This window comes from Astyanax mexicanus, chromosome 6, assembly GCF_023375975.1.
Source record: "Astyanax mexicanus isolate ESR-SI-001 chromosome 6, AstMex3_surface, whole genome shotgun sequence".
NCBI classification, from domain to species: Eukaryota; Metazoa; Chordata; class Actinopteri; order Characiformes; family Acestrorhamphidae; genus Astyanax; species Astyanax mexicanus.
Window position 1 is genome coordinate 36,575,675 of NC_064413.1, and position 21,753 is coordinate 36,597,427.

General features: G+C 39.9%; 1 protein-coding gene across 1 annotated transcript in view; it reads right to left on the reverse strand.

The window, feature by feature from the left end:
• The window catches only part of cnbd1 (cyclic nucleotide binding domain containing 1), a 52,271-nt gene that overhangs the window by 18,277 nt on the left and 12,241 nt on the right, over positions 1 to 21,753 (reverse strand). Inside the window, exons 5-8 of the mRNA XM_007250376.4 lie at positions 9,074 to 9,219; positions 5,051 to 5,142; positions 4,792 to 4,929; positions 4,192 to 4,324 (exon numbers count right to left, since the gene is read on the reverse strand). Coding sequence (XP_007250438.4) covers positions 4,192 to 4,324; positions 4,792 to 4,929; positions 5,051 to 5,142; positions 9,074 to 9,219 — 509 coding nt within the window. The remainder of the gene's footprint in view (positions 1 to 4,191; positions 4,325 to 4,791; positions 4,930 to 5,050; positions 5,143 to 9,073; positions 9,220 to 21,753) is intronic.

The window sequence follows — 21,753 nt, forward strand, 5'->3', positions numbered from 1 at the left end:
GTGTGTGCGAAGTCACAGCCTGCTGTTTCCTGATTGGCTGGACACAGTGCAGTGGCCGGATTTATTTGAATAAAGTTGAGCTCTGCTGAACTTTTTTGCTGGAGGGCGGGGCTGTGCTTAACGCAACCCAGCATGCACCTCGGCATGCAGCGGCTCTCTCCATTGAAATGAATAGTTGTGCTAGTGGACAGGGAGAGGGTGCGTCTTTCTTGCAGGCGGGCCGCACTAACACTAAAATTTGATTTCAAGTCGCGGGCCACGAGTTTGAGACCCCTGCACTAGAACATATACATTACCTCCTCTATTACACTCACTCAGACATTAACCGGTTCCAGATTTTTTATTAAGGGGTTGCCAGAATAAATTCTAGATAATTTCATAAGTTCAATACATCTGCGTTTACATATGTAGTTTCTCTGTGTCTGAAAACGTTCTGGGCTACCATGTATTTCTGAAACAGGGCTTGAGATTTTAAGATAAGTGCAGGGCTAATTTGCACAGCACTGTTTTGTATATACTACTGTGAGGACATTATTGCAAAATGTTGCACCATTATCAGTCAAGGCAGGATCTATTCATCTGCCCGGGTTTTAGGAAACAACTTTAGGGTTTCTTTAACTTAAGGTCTCTTGTGCTGACCATCTTAGCATTGAGAGGAAAGATATGAATAAAAGGAAAGTCAGACAGGCAGACTGACAGGTAGACAGACAGAGTGATTGCAGTTGAGCATGAGAGACTAAAAGAGGGAAGATGAGGGAGGGAGGAAGAGAGAGAGAGAGAGAGAGAGAGAGAGAGAGAGAAAGAGAAAGAGAAAGATTAAGAGCATTGTTCCTCAATGGCAGCTAGTGCAGAGACATGTCACAGACATCTCGCTCCAGGCAGTGGCCACAGAGTCACTCCATCATCAGCCCCTAACTGAGTTAACATTCAATCCCTGACCTTTCCTCCCTCTGAATCATCTCTCTGTCTGTCTCTCTCTCTCTCTCTCTCTCTCTCTCCCTCGCTCACACACACAGACACTACTTCATCACACCCAAACCACGTCTTGCAACATGACAGCACTGTGGAGCAGAGTGGAGGGAAGGCTGTATACGCTTAAAAATTAAACATGCTTCATGTCTGTGATAGAAACGTGAGTATGAAGAACCTTTTAAAGCTCTAAAGGATCTTCTAGACCTTTACAAGGACCTTCATATTCAAGCATTTCTATTACAACCACAGTTCTTTACTAAACCAAAAGTGGTTCTTCTATAGAATCATTCAAAGAAATATATGAAGCACTCATTCATTGGAAAAATGGTAATTTAGGTGCCACATGGGAGAAAGAGATATGAATCATCTTCGTGCTTAACAATTACATGTAATGAGCAAATGATGGTCTTTTAATTGACGGCCGTCTGATAATAACAGCCATGTATGTAAGAACATATGTGTACACACATGCACAAACACATTTCATTTTCCTAGACAGCTAAATGGCTATGTAACCACTGGCTGCAATTAAGACGCTATTGGCCCTATTTTAGCAATCTATAGGCAAGCCGTCAACACGCAGCTTGATTATGGGTGTGTCAGTGTGACTTTGGTATTTTCAGGATGCAAAAAATACTCCTTGTGAGGCTCAAAATGTGCAAAAGTCCTTTACTTAATTATGGTCTAAAGTCTTAATGGTATCAAGTTGAATTAATTATGAATGTTTTTTGGGCATAATGTGAAATAAACTAATCAGCGTATCACTTGCCATTCTCTTTAAGAGGCAGGTGTGCTCTGATTTTGGCGCGTTGTTATTTTAATGGCGCAGCGTTTCTGCACTTTATAGCAGAGGAAACTGACCTGCGTGTTCACGCTGTGAAGGTGCATGAGCAGGTCATTTATAGCAACAGCAATGTTATTTTATTTAGTATTCTGTTCATTGCTAATGTAAACACACGCCCCTGTATGTATGTGTATAACGAGCGGGGGTGTACGCACACTGAGAGCATGTTGCGCTTTTGCATTGCCAAGACAGCAATGAACATCTGACGGTTGACTGTTGTGAGGGTTTATATCAGTCAGTGTCACACATGTGTTTTCCATTGCCAAGATAGCAATAGCCAGAAATTTACCTGAACACACCTCACTTCCAGACCTCCACACCGACTCAGCCAGGGTGCAAGATAGCAATGAACAAGGGCCATATGTGTCTGCTCTTTCCACTCTACAATACGGCATTCATACACTGCATACATTTCATACACTATATAAATGTTTGTACCCACAGATGTGCACATAAACACAAACCAGCTTGTTTAGTCTCTGTAGAGATGTATTGTAAATAGGATAGGACTCTTCGGAACAGATAAACATGAATTTACTGACAAAATGCCTGATGCCTCTAGAAGTACCGAGTAGTCCAGGGGGCTAAACGTTGACACTATGATCGGAAGATCACTTGTTCGAATTCCGGTCATGCAGCTTGCCATCAGCTGCCGGAGCCCTGAGAAAGCACAAGGGTATTTAGCACCCCCATAATGTGCAGTGGAGCAGTGGAACTGTGTTCTCTGGAATGAGGAAGGTGCTCCATCCAATACTTTTGGGATGAGTTGCGCAGTTAGGGACGATCACTGTAACACTTGTGTTGTTGAATGCAATCTAATCCTCACAGCAATGTTTTAAAAGCTAGTGCAAAGCCTTCCCTAAAGAGTAGAGACCGTTACTCCAACAAAAGCAGGATGATCTTTTTTAAATATCTTTAATTAAAAAAACAAAAAAACAATGAATGAGCCAGCTGTACCGATATATTTATTCATATTTTATGTATATAACAGGCATAATCAACTATATCCTTATGCATCAAAGCTTCCACCTTGTTCTCTCTCTCTCTCTCTTACTCCCTTACTCATCAGCCCAACCTAATCTATGTAGCAGCTCTTATCAGGGTAGAGGGAGAGAGAAAGAGAGAAACCTTGTGGCATTGTCAGAGGGAAAGCAGTTCCAGATCAGCAAACCCTCCTCCATCGCAAATCATCTGGAGTCTTAGTGCTCTTGCCTGTCAATCAAGTGTCAGGTGCAGACTCTGATAAGACCCAATCAATCCTGTTTTTCCATTCTCCCTCACCTGTCCTGTTAAGCTTTCTCTCTAATCATATCACCCTTCAGAGGTCTGTCTCTGAATCTCTCTCTCTCTCTCTCTCAGTAATAAAAAAACACCGGTGAGATTACAGCCTATCTCTCTCATAAGCGAGGCTCATCTTCACTCTGGACACACAGCCAGCTCTAATACATAAGCTCCTGCTTAATTCAGCAACAGTAAAGAAAAAGCCCTTTGCAATGATGGCAAATTATAATTTCCTTCAGGATTCATCCGGAAAAAAAAAAGCATGTAGGGTGGTGATCCTTTGCGTGTGCAAGCCTTTATAGCACCAAATGAAGACATGCGCGTGTATAGAGGGGATAGTAACTGGGAGATTCATCCAGATGAGTGGGGCTGACAGCAGGAGTCGAGGCTGAGCCATGGGGAGAACACCAAAGAGACAGAGCGAGAGCAGAGATGTGCTGTGGGGAGGAGATGACGAGATCGGAACGAGCTCTCTGAAATAAAGAGTTTAGCCATGGCGCCTTAGTTCCGTCTAACATCTCAATAGGCCCTTGCCATATGCTAGCCTGTCGCCTCCAGAAAAAGAGAACGAGGGGGATGAGACACGAAAGGGAGCACCAGGATGGAACTAATTTGCAGTATTCCCTTTCCCTTTTTTTCTGCAAGACAGCCTGGATCAAAGCAACCCCGCGTATATGGCTACAATGTTGTTACAGCACTGAAGTCAGTACTGGGAACATCTGGGTTTTACTAGAATCCCTTTCCAATATGCAAAATCCCCCCACCCCAAAAAACACACACACTATGGGCTCACACACTCGCCAGTCATTTCTGAGTTTTAATCTTTTCTCCAGTGAAGCAGAAAACAAAGTCCTGTCAGTAATTAATTGCATTTGAGCTCAGTACTGGAGGAGCTCTTCTCCTGGCGCATGATCATATTGCGGCTCTCTCCACGAATAAACTCTTTCATTAAGAATCAATCTGGGTTTTGAGGGCGGAAAGGGATTACCTAATTAAGATGATCATCAGCGCTTGCAGCACAACCTAACGCGCAAACGAATTAAAGGAATCTAGATGTCAGTCTGACAACTACACAACAGAAAAGAATGCTTTACCTTGATTGGCGGGGAAAGTCTTCAACTGGATGAGTTTGGTCAGATGGTGGATAGAAAGTTTGGGCCAACTAAGATAGTACTGGCAACTTTTGATCAGAGACTCTTTCATGGCATGATCCTTGGCTGCAATATCCTGAAAAAAGCAAATATTTTAATGTTATATTTTTTATAGAAAGAAAATGTTATAAGCAACCCACATGGTTTGTTTAAAGTTAACATTTAGGTTTACTGCATGATTTATTATGTGTTCCAGCTTAACCCTAACCCTAAACCTAGGGTTTAAACCTTAGTCTAACATTGAATGAGAAGGTGTTTCCAAACTTTTGACTGGTTGTATAAAGGTACAAGACCTATTAGTTGCAAACCAAAAAATAATCAATGGACTATTACTTAATATTTGTCAAACGAACTGTGAATTTCCTAAATGCAAAATATGTGCAAAAACAAAGACATTTCTCTGTGGTCTAATCTATATAGTCCACAGAGTCAGAGTGTTTAATTAAAAAATAAAAAGCTGGTATTATTGTTTAAACAAAACACTTGAAACATTCTGCTGAAATAGATGACAGACACAGTGTCACGGCTATGAGGGTTGTTTACCTCCTTCAGCTTAGCATATCCAGAGTGGGAGATTTTGAAGATCTCACAGACCTCAAGTGTCAGTGCACATTGCGTGATGTTACCACTGTCTTCAGATTGTGGAGGTTCAAAAGAACCAAAGAAACCTCCTACACCAATCTGCATCACCAGAAAAAGACAGAAAAAAAACTCTGACTCAACATTTGAACTAAGCAAAGCATGCATGTTTGTCTTTGTAACATTTGTGAAACTGTTGTGTAATTACTGTGTGTGTTCTTACTGCAGGCTTATTCTGGTCTTCTCTTGAGCCTTTTCTGGTGTACGGTTTCACTGAGCCCTTCAGCATCAGGAAAAATCCATCATGTCCAAATACTACCAAGAGAGCAAAAGGACGTTTTAAGAGCCAAATTAAAAAAAAAAAAATGGAAATGTTTTGAATAAGTGAGATATTTAGAAGAACTCACAACCATGCTATTCGACACTGATGGCATGTAACATTCATAATCTAAACGGACCAGTCCCACGACTTGGATTGGACCAAGGGGATAATCCTTAATAATAATCAGTCTAATAAGCAGAAAAACAGAACATGGCATTAGAATAATGTTTATGTGTGCGAATCTTTGCCAAAATCTACTAAATAATAGGGTTCGGAGGGTTCGGGCTAAGCGCCACTACAGTCAGGAGATCGCTGGTTCGAATCCTGTCTATGTAGCTTGCCATTGGCTACCGGAGCCCTGAGAGCACAATTGGCTTTGCTCTCTCTGGGTGGGTAGATGGCGCACTCTTCCCACATCACTCCAAAGGGTGATGTCACCCAGCAAAAGGCATCTGTGAGTATCGGAATACAGTACTCCGATTGCGCTGTGATGCTACTTGGCAATGCAGCATCAGCAGCAGTTCGAAAAGAGGCGGTGGCTGACTTCACATGTATCAGAGGAGGCATGTGCTAGTCTTCACCCTCCGGGTGTTGGGGCATCATTAGTAATAGGGGGAGTCCTAATGAGTGGGTTCTGTAATTGGCCAAAAATAAAGTAAAACTAAACAAAAACATTACAAGATAACACCTCACAATTTATACAGGTGTGGGCGTTCCCAAGCCATTCCCTGAGGTAACATTGTATAAACAATTTACATACTGGTATCGCATAACTTATGGCATGTCAGTGTACATTACTATACTATTACTGTAGACACTCCCATTATGGACAGCTACACACATGCATTTATTGACAAGCTAAACAATGCAGATCCAACAAGTAGTAGAGAAGCATTGAACTGACACTGTAGAGTAATATTACAATATATGACTCAGCATTATGCAGTTCTTGTGTGAGGCCTTATGCACCGGTACTCCTGGCCTGGAGTGGAAACGACAGAGATGATGGTTGGTGTACCATTAACATTTTAGTATACAGCCATATATTAATTTTTAACTTCATCAGGATTGAATAAGAAATCAGAAATGTTGAAGAAGGGAAGAAACAGGCCAGAGCAGAGAATCCTTTAGTATACTGTATGTATTAGCACAACAAAACCTAAGGCTGATCCTGAACATCTCAAAATCTTAAAAGAATCATATATATAGTGCTGCATTCTCTCCCGTACCATCGCCCCACACGCTCTCACTCCCTCTTTCTCTCTCACACACACAGTGTGATGTATTGCAATATAAATCTTTCAGAAACATCCCTTCTGTTTGGAAGTACAGTATCTAAGGGGAAGGTCTCCAATATTGAAAGGCTAATAAATAACACTGACCCAAAACCCCAAGAGAAGGTGAAAAAATGCTCTGCAACAACAAACTTCATCCTGAGCTGACTCCACAAACTCGATCACACACTCCACGCACGTTCACACAAACTTCTCCCACAAAGTGGCCAAGTACAAGCAACAAATTGCCCTCTTTGTGATCCATAATTATCAAGCACCTAAAACCTCCAAGCCATAAACAAATATGTCTTTCAGGCGGCACGTCTGCTTGGGCATCATGCAGCTGAATAAATATACCTCCAGACTGCTGAACGCATCCATTATTGACAATCTGGTCTAGACCAATCGATAAAGCATTCGCCACCTCAGAAATACCATCCACTTACAAAAGAGCCACTAACTCCATGAAACCACAGGCTTAAGAGTTTCATTAAATTCTCTTTCCTTTATGTTTTTGCTCAATAATCCTCGTCAGCCGTGTCTGTCAAAACGTGTGTTAAAATCACAGAAGAAAGCCCGGCCCTGCTTCACGTCGGCTTCAACAAATTGAGGCCTGTTATCCACAAGGTATTGGCAGTTCTGAGGGCAAACGCATGCTCACGTCAATAGCAAATCATACTCTTCTGTCTGGCCCCTTCATAAGCACAGCCTGTCAAATAGCGTCTCTCAAATGGCTTGGCAAAATGCGGGCGCATTAGGAGAGGCAGGGAAATTGGTAAACTCATTGTGTGCGGGAGCATGTACGAGAATCAACTGCATTAAAGTGAAATTAGGGGTGACATTGCAAACATGACATTACATGAGAGTGATCCACCAGTGAATATGCTCGATTCCTTAAATTCCCTCTGTTGTTTCTGGCTAAGAAACCTCTCCAAAGAGTTTGATCAAGCATCTGTTTCTCCTCTGTCTGTTCTCTCCTTTTGTCTATCTGTCAGGTTCTGTTTTCCAACACTGTCCATTTCGCTCTCTGTTTTCTGTCAGTTTATTCCGCTGTTTCTCTTTCTCTCTCCCTTTCTGCAGAAGCCAGAAACGGGCCGCTAAGACATGATGAAAAAGCAATAAACAAGCAAGCAGCCCAAAGGAACTGAGGAACTGGGAGTGGTGTTGAGATTTAAGAACCCGGATGATGCCACGGCTTCATCTGAGGACTGTAATTTCATTCTCTGTGCTGTATATTTAAAGCTTTGCACATTTCCCATTTACAAAAGCTCTTCTCAAACTTTCCAAAAACTTCCCCGAATGTACACACAGACTACACTTCAGTTCTGTGTTACTAGACAGGATGTGAATTATGAATAACGGCAAGTGAATAATTAAAAGAAACAGACATGGATAAAAACCTCTCTGGTCAAAGCAGACAATACCAGAAGAGGTAAAAGAGAACTGTTTGAAGACTTTACAATACTCTACTACAGTATTAAATGTGTTTAGGGGTCCATATGCGTGTAATCCTCCTCTGCAACCACGTGTAATGGACAATACAAACTAGAAAACCAAACTTACAATACAGACAGAAACACATGGAGATGGAATGGGGATCATCAATCTGGGTTCAGCAGTGGCAGCACAGTTTATTTTACTTACTTCCCTACTTATACACACCTCATTCAACTCAAGTTATTTTTTTTAGGATTCGTATATGTATAATAGAGCATTTCTGCTGTGTGAATTACACATACATCATATGTAAAAAGTATGAAAAATACTAATTAAAAAGAGTGTTTTTTTTACATTCTCTTAGCTTTTAATTTCAATGTGGACAGTATGAATCCAAGATATTTCATGTTTTGTCTTGTTGATTTAATTTCATTTGTATATACACATCTATTTCTGCATTTCAGGCCTGCAACACACAAACCTTCCAAAGCATAAAGCAAATTATGGTAATAATGAAAAAATTTTAATTATGTCAAACAGGTGATGACAGCAGATAAAACAGCTGATGTCAACAAATGACTGTAATTTAATACAAAAATGAATACATGCTTTTTGTTTTGAGTCCTTGGAGTAAATATGTACAAACAATATCCAGTTTGTCAGTGAATGCTTGAGATTAAGAAAATGTTTAAAATAATGTTCCTCAAAAAAAGGTTTGAAAGATAATTTGGATAATTGTCCCTCTTAAAAAGCAGAATATATTTTAGGGACATTCACACATTTTAACAAGACAATGCTTATTATGGGAAAGCATGTCTATGAGTAAATAAACACAGTGTAGTTTTCTGTCATAACCCTTTAGAAAACTTTAGAAAGTTTCAACTACAACTGGATAATATAAACCTACATTTCTATCATAACAATATCCACTATCCAGAAAAGGTTAGTGTATAATCTGATATTCATAATAATGCGTTTAGTCCAGAGTGCAAAATAAGAGTTGAAATGTATCACAAAGTAATGATGTGTCAAGTATATTGTTGATCTGACAATTCAATTATTTTTCATTCATTTGTCTAGAAGCAGAGCTGTTTGTGTTGTGGCATTTTCAAGCTTATCACGCCTTCCAAGATATGGCAAAAAACAATTTATGACACATCATCATCTCTGCTGTAGTCACTATTATACCTCCCACACTCTAATGCATACTCACAGATCTGGCTGCGGTCCCAGGTCTCCACGACGCCAATGGAGCTGATCTTGTTTAGCTCTTGTTTGGGCAGCTGAGTGGATAGACAGGGGAACATCTTCAGCATTTTAAGGATAACCTGAAGATCTTTCTGAGATCTTTCAATAGGGCTACAAAACACAAATACACACACACACAAAGACATAGGCATTAATAAATAAAGTTGAAAAGTCTGCAGGACAAATTGATTTAGAATCTATTTATTTCACCCTTGTTAAAGTATAGCCGACCCCCTGAGAAATGTTTCCAACCAGAACAGAAATAATAAACCCCTCAGCATTCATTCTCAGCTCAGCTGTCTTTGTGAAATACCTTGGAAAGTCCATGGCCTGAAAGAGGTAAGTAAAGTAAATACGTTAACCCTTATAAATGTATGGGCGTTCTCTCCAACAGTCAACAGTTTATACATACCTTGGGTCATTTATCCAGTTTTTGTATAGAATTTGTAACGCTAGTGTTGACATGTGATCAGGACAGTCACTCAACAAATATCTCACTAATGGTTAAAATAATTATTTTGGCACAACATTCATGATGACATACAATGGTGAGGTGTGTTTACTGGATGAGATTCCCTGTATTTTTGTAACTGCTCCAATTTTTTTATTGAAATTGCAGGTGGGCTTATATGATATGTGGATTATTGTGTGTTTTCCTGCTATCCATTATGACAGCAGCTGCAGTCCAAAATGTAGGCTGAGAAGATTCCTTCTCAGTAGCTTAATGGTTAAACATATGGAAAAGTCTAATGAGGCAATGTGGTCAGTGGTGGACTGTGATTTAAAGTTAAAGGGTGAAAACTGAAAATATAAATTACAACAAAACTAGTTTAATATCGGGAATAACGTGATAATTTGTGGTGTGGTGTTTCTTTATTAGGGGGGCACCTAACAGGGCACTTCATTTTTTATTTTTATTTTTATTTTTTCATGTTATTATTATTATTATTTTTTTACACGAAGGAGAACCCTATGTAGGCCCATTTTGTCTACTGGAAAGGGGTACTGTCTAGTAGGGTTGGCATACAAAAGGCACATACTGTAGATGGGCGCTTATTAAGACACGTTATCAAAATGTCTTAATCAACAAGGCACATCATGGTCATTTATTACAAGGAGGGACACCCTATTAGTGACTTTTCCCCCACAAGAAATGCAGCCAATAGGAGACTTGTGGAGCCAATATGGGACACTTTTTCTACTATTGGGCGACCATGGCCCCCTGCCCCCCTTGAGTCTGCCTGTGATTGTGATGACACCATGCATATCTTTGAAATTGCTCCAACCATCGGCTTCCCTTCTCAACAAATATGAAGGGTTCTTTACTTTGGAACCACCTTCTATGATATAGATGCCGATAAAAGTTGCCTACCTCTACTGTAGCCTAGGCTTTGGAACACAGCCAGAACTTCTCAAATGTGGCTCTTTTTAGTGTTTTCCCTGCTCCCAACACCCCAGAACCACCTGATTAACAGCCCTTAAGTTAAAGTACTAACTACTAACAGAACTAAGTAACACTGCATTACAATATTTTGCTTGCAATATAGCTAGAAATGATAGAGAATACAGGAAAAAATTGTGTGTCAAGTCAGCCAGTAATTGTTTTGAGCATTTAAGGTTTAATACATTATAAAGCATGATACGGTCTTGATGACAGCCTGTAATGTACAATAAGAAACCTAAGGTCATGTGAACCTAAGGACTTCCACAACTCAACTCGTCACTCTTCAGGGATTTAGAGAGGACAAATGTCAGGATGGGTTTAGGAGAGTTTACCTACAGCAGGTAGCCAAGGAACCATTCCGTTTCATGATGAGATGATAATTAGGATGCCAATATGTGTGTGTGTGTGTGTGTGTGTATGTGTGTGTATGTGTGCTGGGTGAAGGTCAAAGCCATCAATCACACCCCATGTGTGTTTGCGAGAGTGCAGGCTCATGTCAATCTGAAATGAGGCAGCAATGAGAAGTGACTGCTCAGCCTAGATCCTAAACATTTGCCCTTTATGCTGGAATATTTCATAGCAAGTACTAAAATATGATTGATTTCCATCATATACACTTAGGAAATAAATAGAAATATCTAAAACAGGGGGGGAAAAGTCTGCATAAGCCAGGTAAGTAATATCTGATCCTTTTTTGAATTAAATGTATTTAAATTGTATTTGTTATATAATAAATATTTCATATTTTTAGAAGACACAGACTGTTTTTAGTTGTCCACCAGGTAGTGTTGCATGGCACAGGCATGCCTGCTTTTCTTACTTTGCAATCTTAGCAATGACTTGATCTGTCAAACCTGAAATTCAAAGTCTTTTCTTGGGTTTAGTCACAGGACTTCAGGTACTTAAATTAATAAACTTGATTAACTAGGTAAAAACTAGATAAAATGGGCCTGCAGATTAGAAATTGAAGGATTGTTCATCCATATTTTGGATTACAGTTACTTAATGCAGATGCTCTATGTGCTCACATGTGGTGTTTTCTATAATTATATCAGATTCTAACTCAAATATCTGTAGAAGAGAGGAGGGCAATCCTAGAGGGACGCCTGATTCAACTTACCTGTTATATGAGAATTTGGTTTAATAGGTACCCCATTGCCCACCCCTGCTGTAGCATACTGTAAAACCAACTAATTAACATGTCTTAAGGTGGGGGTAGATTACAGACTTTTAACACCACTAACCATCCATCACTCAGGCCAGTACAGTAGAGTATCTGTGCAGTTTTGCAGTAAAATTCATAGGCTCTCGCAGCAAGTGCACCGAAGTTCAACACTATATTATATGTACTTGATTTCAAAAAGTAAAGTACATTTAATCTTGAGAGAAAACACATGAACATTACAGAAGCCCTGAAGGATGATGCATTTCCAGGTTTGCTTAAAAAGCGCGTACTGCAAGACAATTGGCAATCATTATTAGCCCTAATAACACTAGTCATTTCATATATGTGTACCGTATAAAGCATCAAACTCTGAAAAGCTGCATTAAAGACATTCAAAAGCTGCTTACACTGCACTCTCAAATGACTAATAGAGATATAAAATGTAACACAGTGACTATTGCCATTGTTATTATTAATACGAGTTTAGCATTTAGAGGGCTGGTGGGTGAATTGAGTCTCTGAGAAATACAGTATGCTGCCCTTCATTTCAAGGTTCACAAACATCTACGCAGCCCCAGCACAGCTCCCCCTCCAGAGCACCATCCAGACATATAGCACATTATGCAGGGAGATAATGGGATATTGAATCTCCACTCCATGTCATTTCAGGAGTAGCAGCAGTGCTGCTCTAAGAAGGACACCATTAACATCAACATTATCTGTCATCACCATAAAGACGAGGCTTGCATGTTAATATCCTGTCACATGTTGAGACACTGCAACATTCTATTTCACCTCATTGGGAGTCATGGCGGTGTGTACGGAGCAGGTGCTTGTATTCCAAAGCTGTGGACCCAGGGGAGAACTCACAAAAGCACTGCCAATGAACATCCTGAGCACGACTCATTCCATGAGGAATACTTTAAACCAATCCAGCGCACTTTATTTAAGTTAGTAAGTTAGTAAATATCCAGACAAAGACGAATTCATCACCATTCTCTCTCAGACAGCCTGACACTGACACGGCCCTATCTTACACCCTGCGCAAGGTGCGTTGCGATGGTTATTCCTATTGTACACCTCGTCAACAGTCTATTTTTACACCTTTCGTCTGCACCATTAAAATAGTGTCAGAGTTTAGGAAAATATCTACACTGTTAGAAGTGGTGATCTGGGAGTGAGGTGTGTTCAGGTAAATTTCTGGCACATTGCTATTTTGAACTAGCAGGTCAGTATCCTCTGCTGACTGAGATAAAAGCTGAGAAAAGCAGTGCGCTGTTAAGATATCAACATGCCAAAGTCAGAGCGTTTAAAAAGCAAGGCAAGTGACACACTGATTTCATGTTACACCCCAAACGCATCCATGATTAATTAAGAGAATTAAGTAAGAGAAGACATACTGACACGCCAGTGCGGTGCGCAATTTACATCTCGCCTGTAAATCGCTAAAATAGGGACTTCAGGACTTCTAGACGACAGTTCAAGCTCACATTATGCCGTAGTTTCTCAATTTCGGATGCCTTGTGTGCAGATAGAATGGAGATAGGACCGCATATGTTGTTTTCTTTAAATATTTTAGACTCTGAATACACATATCCGTGTATCCGCATTTTAACTGTACGTGACTGTGTTGTTTATTGTTACTATTACAAAAATGAGCATTGAACATTGCCAAAATCTGTAATATTTTAGTAGGTCCCCTCAATGCCCACCCTCGCTGTAGAATATGTAAAACTAACTGCCCATCATGTCTCAAGGTGAAAAGTAGAGTAAAAGTTGTAACACCACTGACTGGATACCCCCTTAAGAGTCCATCACTCAGCCCAGTGATCAGCTAATAGACATCTTTGCTGACCAGCATCAGATTAGATGTGATGTGGAAAGGAAATGCCATTAGCCCACCCAGAAAGAGTATGGCCAATTTCACTGTGCTCTTTGCTGCTGATGGCAAAAGGCGTGATCAGGGATTTGAACCAGCATTCTTAGTAACAGTTCCAAATTCTGCTGAACATATGTAGGTTAGATTTTAGTCACATATATACCAACTCCTATTGATAGACAGGCAAATTAACATTTTCATATTACTGCAAAGAGTCAAGAGGATGGTGCACCACCAGACTGGTCAGGTGTGTTGGAGACTATTTATTCTTCTTTAACCAGATCCTCCTAAAAACACATTTCTTTCTGTTAACATATGGATGTATAACTGGTGATTTCTACATGCACATTATGTTCATATACTTCAAGCTAAAAGTGTTCCATTTGGTACTGTATGAGTCTTAAATCATGCAAAGAGGCATTAAATCTTATTTATAAGGCCTTTTATCCCCCCCCCCCACCACCACAAAAAATGGGGTTTTCTAAAGTGCAGTTAATGAGTATTGCACATATAAAATAATTTCATATGTGCAATAAAAACACTTCAAACCCGTCGCACTTTTATGTAGTGTTTTTATCCTAATTGATTAACGATAGCGATCAACGTTTGATAGCTATCTAAGCTAGCTGAAAACAAGGGATCTGGGAGAGGTTGAACCTGAGTCACCTTACTCTGATTGTTGGCTTTGTTTTCAAAAGAGTAATATCACTAAAGGTTTCAGAGCTCTGAAGAAAAACTGCATTACATTTTGGGCAGTGTGCCTGCCCTCTGATGAAACTTGTCTCTCTGAGGATTTTCTCTCTCTCTCTCTTTCTCTCTCTCTCTCTCATCTTACTCCTCCGACAGGTCCACATGTTTAATATTCATGACTCAAAACATTTACAGTAAATCACTGTTCCAGCTGAATGGAACTTATAGCTTATGAAACTTACCTTTCAGCTGACACAGTCTTTCCAACAGAAGCACAAGTTACCAATACAAATTAAGAAGAAAATTATTTTAGAAACTGCAAAATGAATAAACTACTTAATATCTGCACAGATGACCCACAAACAACAAAGTTAGCACAGTTTACTTTTGCATAGACCACTTCCAAAATTCACACTGACATTCCAACACACTACCATTAATCATAAATTCTATTCTGATAATAATAATAATTGCTATCGCTAATTCCTTCATAAGTTTCTAATTGGTTTCTAACTGGGGAAATGTATCATTGCAATGGCAGAAAGAACTTGAATTATTGCAATTTGAGGGGAAATATCTAATACTGCAGCAAATTTACGGCCTTTACATCATCTTATAAACAGCGAAGTGAGGGAGAAGGAGAGAGCTGTGGGAACACAGTACACTGAAAAGTGTGATGCAATTAGATGTGCTGGAAGGCTGTGGGTGTTCTGTTTAGCATAACTGGGCAATTGAAAAACAGTATACTTAATGTTTCAATCACAGTAAATACAAAAACATCTTATCTCAAAAAAGCTCTTAGGCGCAGGCAATATTAAAAATTCCTTCAGATTTGCCCTATGAAGGACACATCAAAACCCAGTAAATTGGTGTTAGGTGACTAGTCTATGAAATGTTTCTGATGTTTATGGGAGGATCACATCACAACATAGCTGCAGACCAATTAGGGCGCCCATGTTAAACCCTGTACATCATCAAATATCTACAAATGTCTACAGTGGGCAGCTGACCTGTGGGATATGCTAGATGCACAACAGAGCTGTGGTGAATCCTATCCAACATGCTTATGTGGGGCATACATGGGTGAAATGTGTGCTTGGTGGGTTTCAGGTTTCAGAGCATAGGCTCTGAGTGGATCTTTAAATGAGGTTTACTAGTGTCGAGAAAATTGGACACTGAGAATTGGACAATAAAAATTACATGGGTCAAGCAAACCAGTCATTGCAATAGAAAAATAAATTTATTGGAAAATACAAAGACGTACATAAAGTATTAGGACATACAGTTTAAAAGACACATAACAGAGGATCGAAAGGTGTAAGCGTGCTTTCGCTCTCACCTCCCTTACAACCATCTTTATATTCCTTTTCTTGGAGGGACAGAAAGTTCTAGAACCAGCCATACATGATGTAATCATCCTATTTTTGCTAAACCATGCAAAACGTGACCAAAAGGTTGAGACTATCCACTAAATTTTAAAGAGGAAGTGAAACAAGCATTTGGACTTTTTCTGGAACAGAGGAGTAAATCTTACAATCATGCAGGACACTGCAAATTAGAGTTAGTATCTAAAAATCTTCTTGTTGTCATACATACATTGGTTTGAGCACAGTAAAATATATTAATCTTACAATACAGTGTTCAATGAAATTAATAGTTTCAATTTCCCTTACATTATCATGCAGTTGGTCTTCCTAAATGGGCTTAATCATAACAGCTCACCTTAATCCAACATGAGCCCCTATCTAAACACCATGTACATTATACAACCTAGGTGGGCCCCATGTTTAACCTTTCCTGGTCGCATCACTGACATCCGTATGTGGGGCTAGTGAGGAACCCATAGACAAAACTTTCTGCGTCCAAGCTGTGATAATTATTGTGTTATTAAATATATTTTATGCTGCTGAGATGCCAGTGTTAATGCAGTTCAGACTGTATTCCAGCAGTGCAGTACTTCTTTAATTCCCCTCTTCTCACGTCTATCACATCTTCACCCTCTACTCTTAGCCTTTCATTTTTACTTTCTGTACTCACTAGTCCATTTTTTTTCCTCCTGTACAGCTTGTTTGGGTTCCCAATCACTGCCTTAGACCTTTGTCTCTCCCTCTATGCTGCTGTAGTGTGATCTCTCCAAAGGGGTCTGCACCCCAATAAGATTCTATCAGCTACTCTGATAGAAATAAAGCAAATAAACAGGCAGACAGAGGAAACACAGAGGAGAACGGTAAAAAAGCACAAAGCTGGCCTTTCCAAAAAAAGCTTGTTTCACTCTGTTTCTCTGAGGCAAGGTTACAGAGCGTGCTCTGTCTCTCCCTGACTGCAGGGCTGTGCCAGAAACGCTATTACACCCATATCAGGCAGGTTTCAATGGTCAGACGCTTTCAGTACTGTCATTTCAGCCCCAATGGACCGAAAGAGGCTTTGTCTCCTCACAAATAACTGTAATCGCCCTTATCTTCAGGCTGGTGAAGCCCTACAACACTATCTTATCGCCCACCAAATACGTTCCTGCGGACTATCTCCAGAGGACGCACGGGGGAAAATTGCCACTAAACCCACACTAGCCAATGACATAAATCACTAGTAGAGAGGAGAATTGATAAGGGCTATCTCCCTCCAACTTAAATCCACAAAGCACTTTTTTTGCGGGTGAGAGGAGGATAGCTAACTTATTTCAATTTCAAAGGGCCATTATGCTTTAAAGATAACAGAGAAGTCTTCTTCTCCTGGTAATCAGATCAATCTGCAAGTACGATTTGTGCCACCAATAGCCGCTTTTATCTTTTTTTCTAAAGCTTTAATTTAAAGAGTATAAAAATAATCTTAGGACTTAAAAATTGAGAATCGCTGACCACCTAAATTGTATCTTTGTATCCAACATGTGCTGCACAACAGTGATAAGATTCCTTGTACAGCATTCTTACATCTTCACTTATCACATATGTACAACACCAATACTGCGCCAGTAAGGAGGTCTCCATGCACCATCCATTATATCAGCACATACAGAGAGCAGACCTGTTTCTGTTGTCATTGTTAATGCATGCTTATGAGAAGAGAAAAAAAACAATAAAAAGGCTTTGATCATCAGGTACATTTGTCCTTAGAAAACCCAGGTATTCATATAAGCATGTACAAATCCCCAGAAGCCATATGATCATTTACAACACTCTTGGACACCCACCAACATCTGCTTGGAGGTGTGGAGGCTGAAGTCATGGCTGGGTGAAAAGACCACTATTAAATTAAAAATTACTACATATTACTTACACATTTACACTTTCCCTCTCACATCCAAGCCTTATGCAGTTTCTAGGCTTCAGGCCTCTGAAACGTTGGCACAGATTCTAAGGAATATATCTGTGTTTAACGTTCCATAAATCTGCCAATGATGCAGCAAAACTCACACTAGTTTGCTAACACCTGATCCTATTAAGGCTCCTGCCCTTAAGCTGTCAAGTTGACAGGATTCAGGATGCCGTGGTTCACCTCATCACGTCACATCTGTTTATCACATCTTCAGCAGGTACAAGGACTTGTTTGGTGGAGAATTCATTTTGTTCCTCACTTCTTCAGGTTCCAACTCTCGAGGAAATGAGACAACCATGTGTATAGGCATGAAGGCAGTCTTGAAGGTATTGTATGGGCTGCTGCGCAAGCTGTTTCCAGTTTTCCCTTTTGCTCAGCAGTATACATTACAGAGTGGGCTTGGGCCTGGGCCTGGCCATGGCCATGCAGGAAGAGGTTAATTGCCTGTGATCACCTGGTTGGACAGCGCTACAATGAGCCGAAGAGCCGGCAGGCTGAGACGTGCAATGATTAATGCAATGGCTCTTTTTATTGTTTCTGAAGAAAAGAGAAAAGAGATAGAGTTTCGGAAGAGAGAAAGAAAGAGAGGCAGAGAGAGAGAGAGAGAAAGAAATGTCACCCAAGTAATTCTTTTCCTCACTCTCCCTCAACAGCTGTCAGGGACTTGGAGCTCCATCCCAGCAGCTGGTTCTGAGGTTCTGTTGCTCGCTGCCAAAAAGTCTTGAGTCTTGACAAAACGCCCCTCAAAACACAGATTATAACTATCATAACTCAGTTTAAATGAGACTCCAAAGCCAATGTGAATGTGTGTCATCAAATCTGAGGACACATTTCTGGACCCAAGCGCGAGTGTGTGCAGATCCAGCTTTCTGCACGAACACCCAGCGTCAGATTGTATATGATTCTGCTGTGTTGGCAAGCTGTACGACATTGTGGAAAACACATTTTCCCAAGCTCCACTTCTGTTACTTCTCATAAGCAGTTTGCATTAGCACTTGGTTCCATGTAGGCTAAAGGTACTGGATACTGGCTACACCCTGCATGGAAGCAATCACTGGAGAGAAAAGAGTGAGAGAGCAAAAGAGACTTCATGAACTGTATGTTTACAGAATGATACACTTGTTTGTTTCCAGTAGAGCCTTTTTAAATCAATTTTTTCCAATTCTGATTTTTTTTTTAGTTATTTCTTTTATGCATTGTCAACTACAATTACATACACAATAGCAAAACTGCACTACAGAAAAAAGCACTGTAGTTTTTGATTGCTAAAATTTAAAGCTAAGAATGTTTATAGAACTGTATCCTACTCTTCTTCTTCTTCCTCGCGTTAATCCCGCTTTAAGTCGCAGGGTCCGCGTATCGACATGCCAGTCTCCACTTGGTGCGATCCATGGCGTCCTCAGGAGCAACATTTAAGTTTTTCATGTCCTCCTTAATCCGGTCAAGCCACCGCTTCTTTGGCCGTCCTCGGGGCCTCCTCCCTCGTGGGCTGAGGCGCAGATTTACTTACCCTATTTTTTGACCAACAGTAGGATACAGTTCTATACTCGGTGGCCAAAAAATAGGGTAAGTAAATCTGATGAGGATATCTAAACCACATTTTTTGCCTCTTCTCTCCTGTGTCGCAGAAGTCTTAGTGCCCTACTGTTGCAGTGCCATCAGAAGGAGATGAAAGTGACCTAAACGAGTGCCATGAACATGGGGGGGAGGAGGGTCTGACATTCATTCAAGCTGTAATTGTGCTTAATCTAAATCAGGCATTACAAGGGACCTGATTCTGTCAAAGGCAATGAGTTCATCTATTTAGCTTGGGGACAATTAACTTCTCCAGATGTTTGCATTTTCTGTTCTTGAGGTTGACTGAGGAGACTGAAAAGTGTCCAGAGTCTAGAATGAGGGAGCCAGCCTTGTCCTGTCCTGAATTGGACTTTGCCTTTTTTGTCATTAGCTCAGATACCACTCCTTGCCTGATGGTGGATTTTCCGAAGCAGATGTTGCGGCATCCACAGCTCCTCTTTTAATGAAGCTTAGCCCTCAGCTCCCTTCAAGCATCAAGAAAGCAGATTTATCACAGTTGTAAGTCTCAAAGGACACAGACCATTCACAGCCCTAGCTACCCCGCTACAAGAATTCCCATTGTTTTTATTCATGTCTGCTTCTCTTTTTCACTGCAAGAGAACAACCCTAATCAAAAAAGAGTAATCCACAAAATACAAAATATCTGGTTATTTCTATCCTTCCCTTTGTCCACAAATATAAAAATGTCTTGCTCTCCTGTGGTGTCTGGTCTGAGTCACCTGACTGCCTTCGAAAACTGATGGATAGGTTGCAGATGTCTGCTGCTATTAATAAGCAATTTGTGGGATAAAATTGAATATGCCTCAATAATTAAAACTACACTCCTGACTCTGATCTGGACTTCACAAGGATATTCAGACTTGTCAGGTGGTACAAAAAAGGTAAGGGAACTCTTTGGATTTTTTTTTAGGATTTATGCATTGATTACTAATAAATAAACTCTAAATCACAATTATTTACAAACCCAATTTAACTAAACTAAAACAAACAAATAATTTTCACATTTGTGTCTTTCTTTTACTGAGCACAATCACTAAACATTCCACACTGCAGGCTAGAAAAAGAAAGTGAACCTCTCAGGAGATGAGATTGGATGTGTGGACCATAAATCTAGGCATGCTCATCCTGGTTACTTCTCAAAACAGTATGGGTAAGTGTGAACCATAATCTTATGCAAATAACTCACATATTAGGCTGGAAAAGGCTGAAAACCATGATCACTGTATACCAAAACCAAAAAGTCAGCCTAAATGTAAAGCATGGTGGAGGAAGCATCATGGTTTGGGGCTGTTGGTCTGAGGTCCTGGGATCCTTGCAATCACTGCATAGAATAACAGGAATATGAAAACAATTTACAGGAGAAAATAAGTGCATCAATCTGCGAGGCTTAAGAGACACCGGGTGATGCAACAAGATGAGGACCCAATGCACATAAAAATGATCAATTAAAGACTGGTTGAAAAAAAACAACAATTTGTTGTGGAATGGTTAAGTCTGACCATGATTATAATGAGACACTATGCCATGACCTGACAAACATGTCATTTTAAAAAGGTTTACCTACTTTATCTTACAACTCTTGGTGGCAAGTCGTACAAACTGTAAGATGATAAATATTTATTATAATTTAATAGATGTTGCTGCATATGTGGCTGCAATTTTTAAAGCTACAAGAAATAATGAATGAATACCAACAGAGAAACAACCAGTGATTAAATGAAAATCTGCACCCTTTCACCATTTATTTTAGCAGCTAAACCCAAAAAGCAATATGTTATCATGACAAAATTTCAGAAAGCAGCTACATCACTGGTCTAGATACTTTGGTCCGATAGAGAGCTGGCCAAACATTCCCCCAGCATCCACGTCTCAGACACAGATCCCCAGAGCTTTATAAATTACCCAGCTTGAAGAAAGTCCGCCAGAGAGTAAACACCATAAAAAAGTAACATAGTGCAGGACATACAGATTAGAACTCTAATGCTGGAAAATGATGTCAAACAGAGACGTCGGTTATCAAATATAGCGGATGTAGTAAAGGAATTTCCTCAGCCGAGAGGGAAAATCAGAAGACATATGTGAATGCTAAGATTTGTGCGAATGTGAGACAATGTGTGTTCTGACAAATTTGATTTACTGGAGATTTGGTGTTTGTTGTACAGCCAGATTGTACAGACTTAATGGTTTATAGAAACTATTAATACATATCTAATAAAACCATGCAAACACATTACAGTGACTTTTATTTAAAATGGACTAACTGTGTTAATTAACTCTCTGTTAATTAAATACAGTTGGGTCAGTTGTCTATCGCATCTTTGATGCGGAATGAAAATTTATGACAATACAATAAAATATAATTATATTGCTCACCTCTATATGCACTCTATGTTCTAATGAGATCAAACAGCTGAAACTAGGTTACATGATTTTTTCCACACCAGATTAGTGTGAGAACAGTTGGAAAAGGGGAAATCCATTCAGAATGGAAAGTATTGAGGAGGGATGTGGCACAGATTCATATAGAGAAAATAAATATATGAGATACAACAAAAACAGTAGGAAAAAGTGCAGACA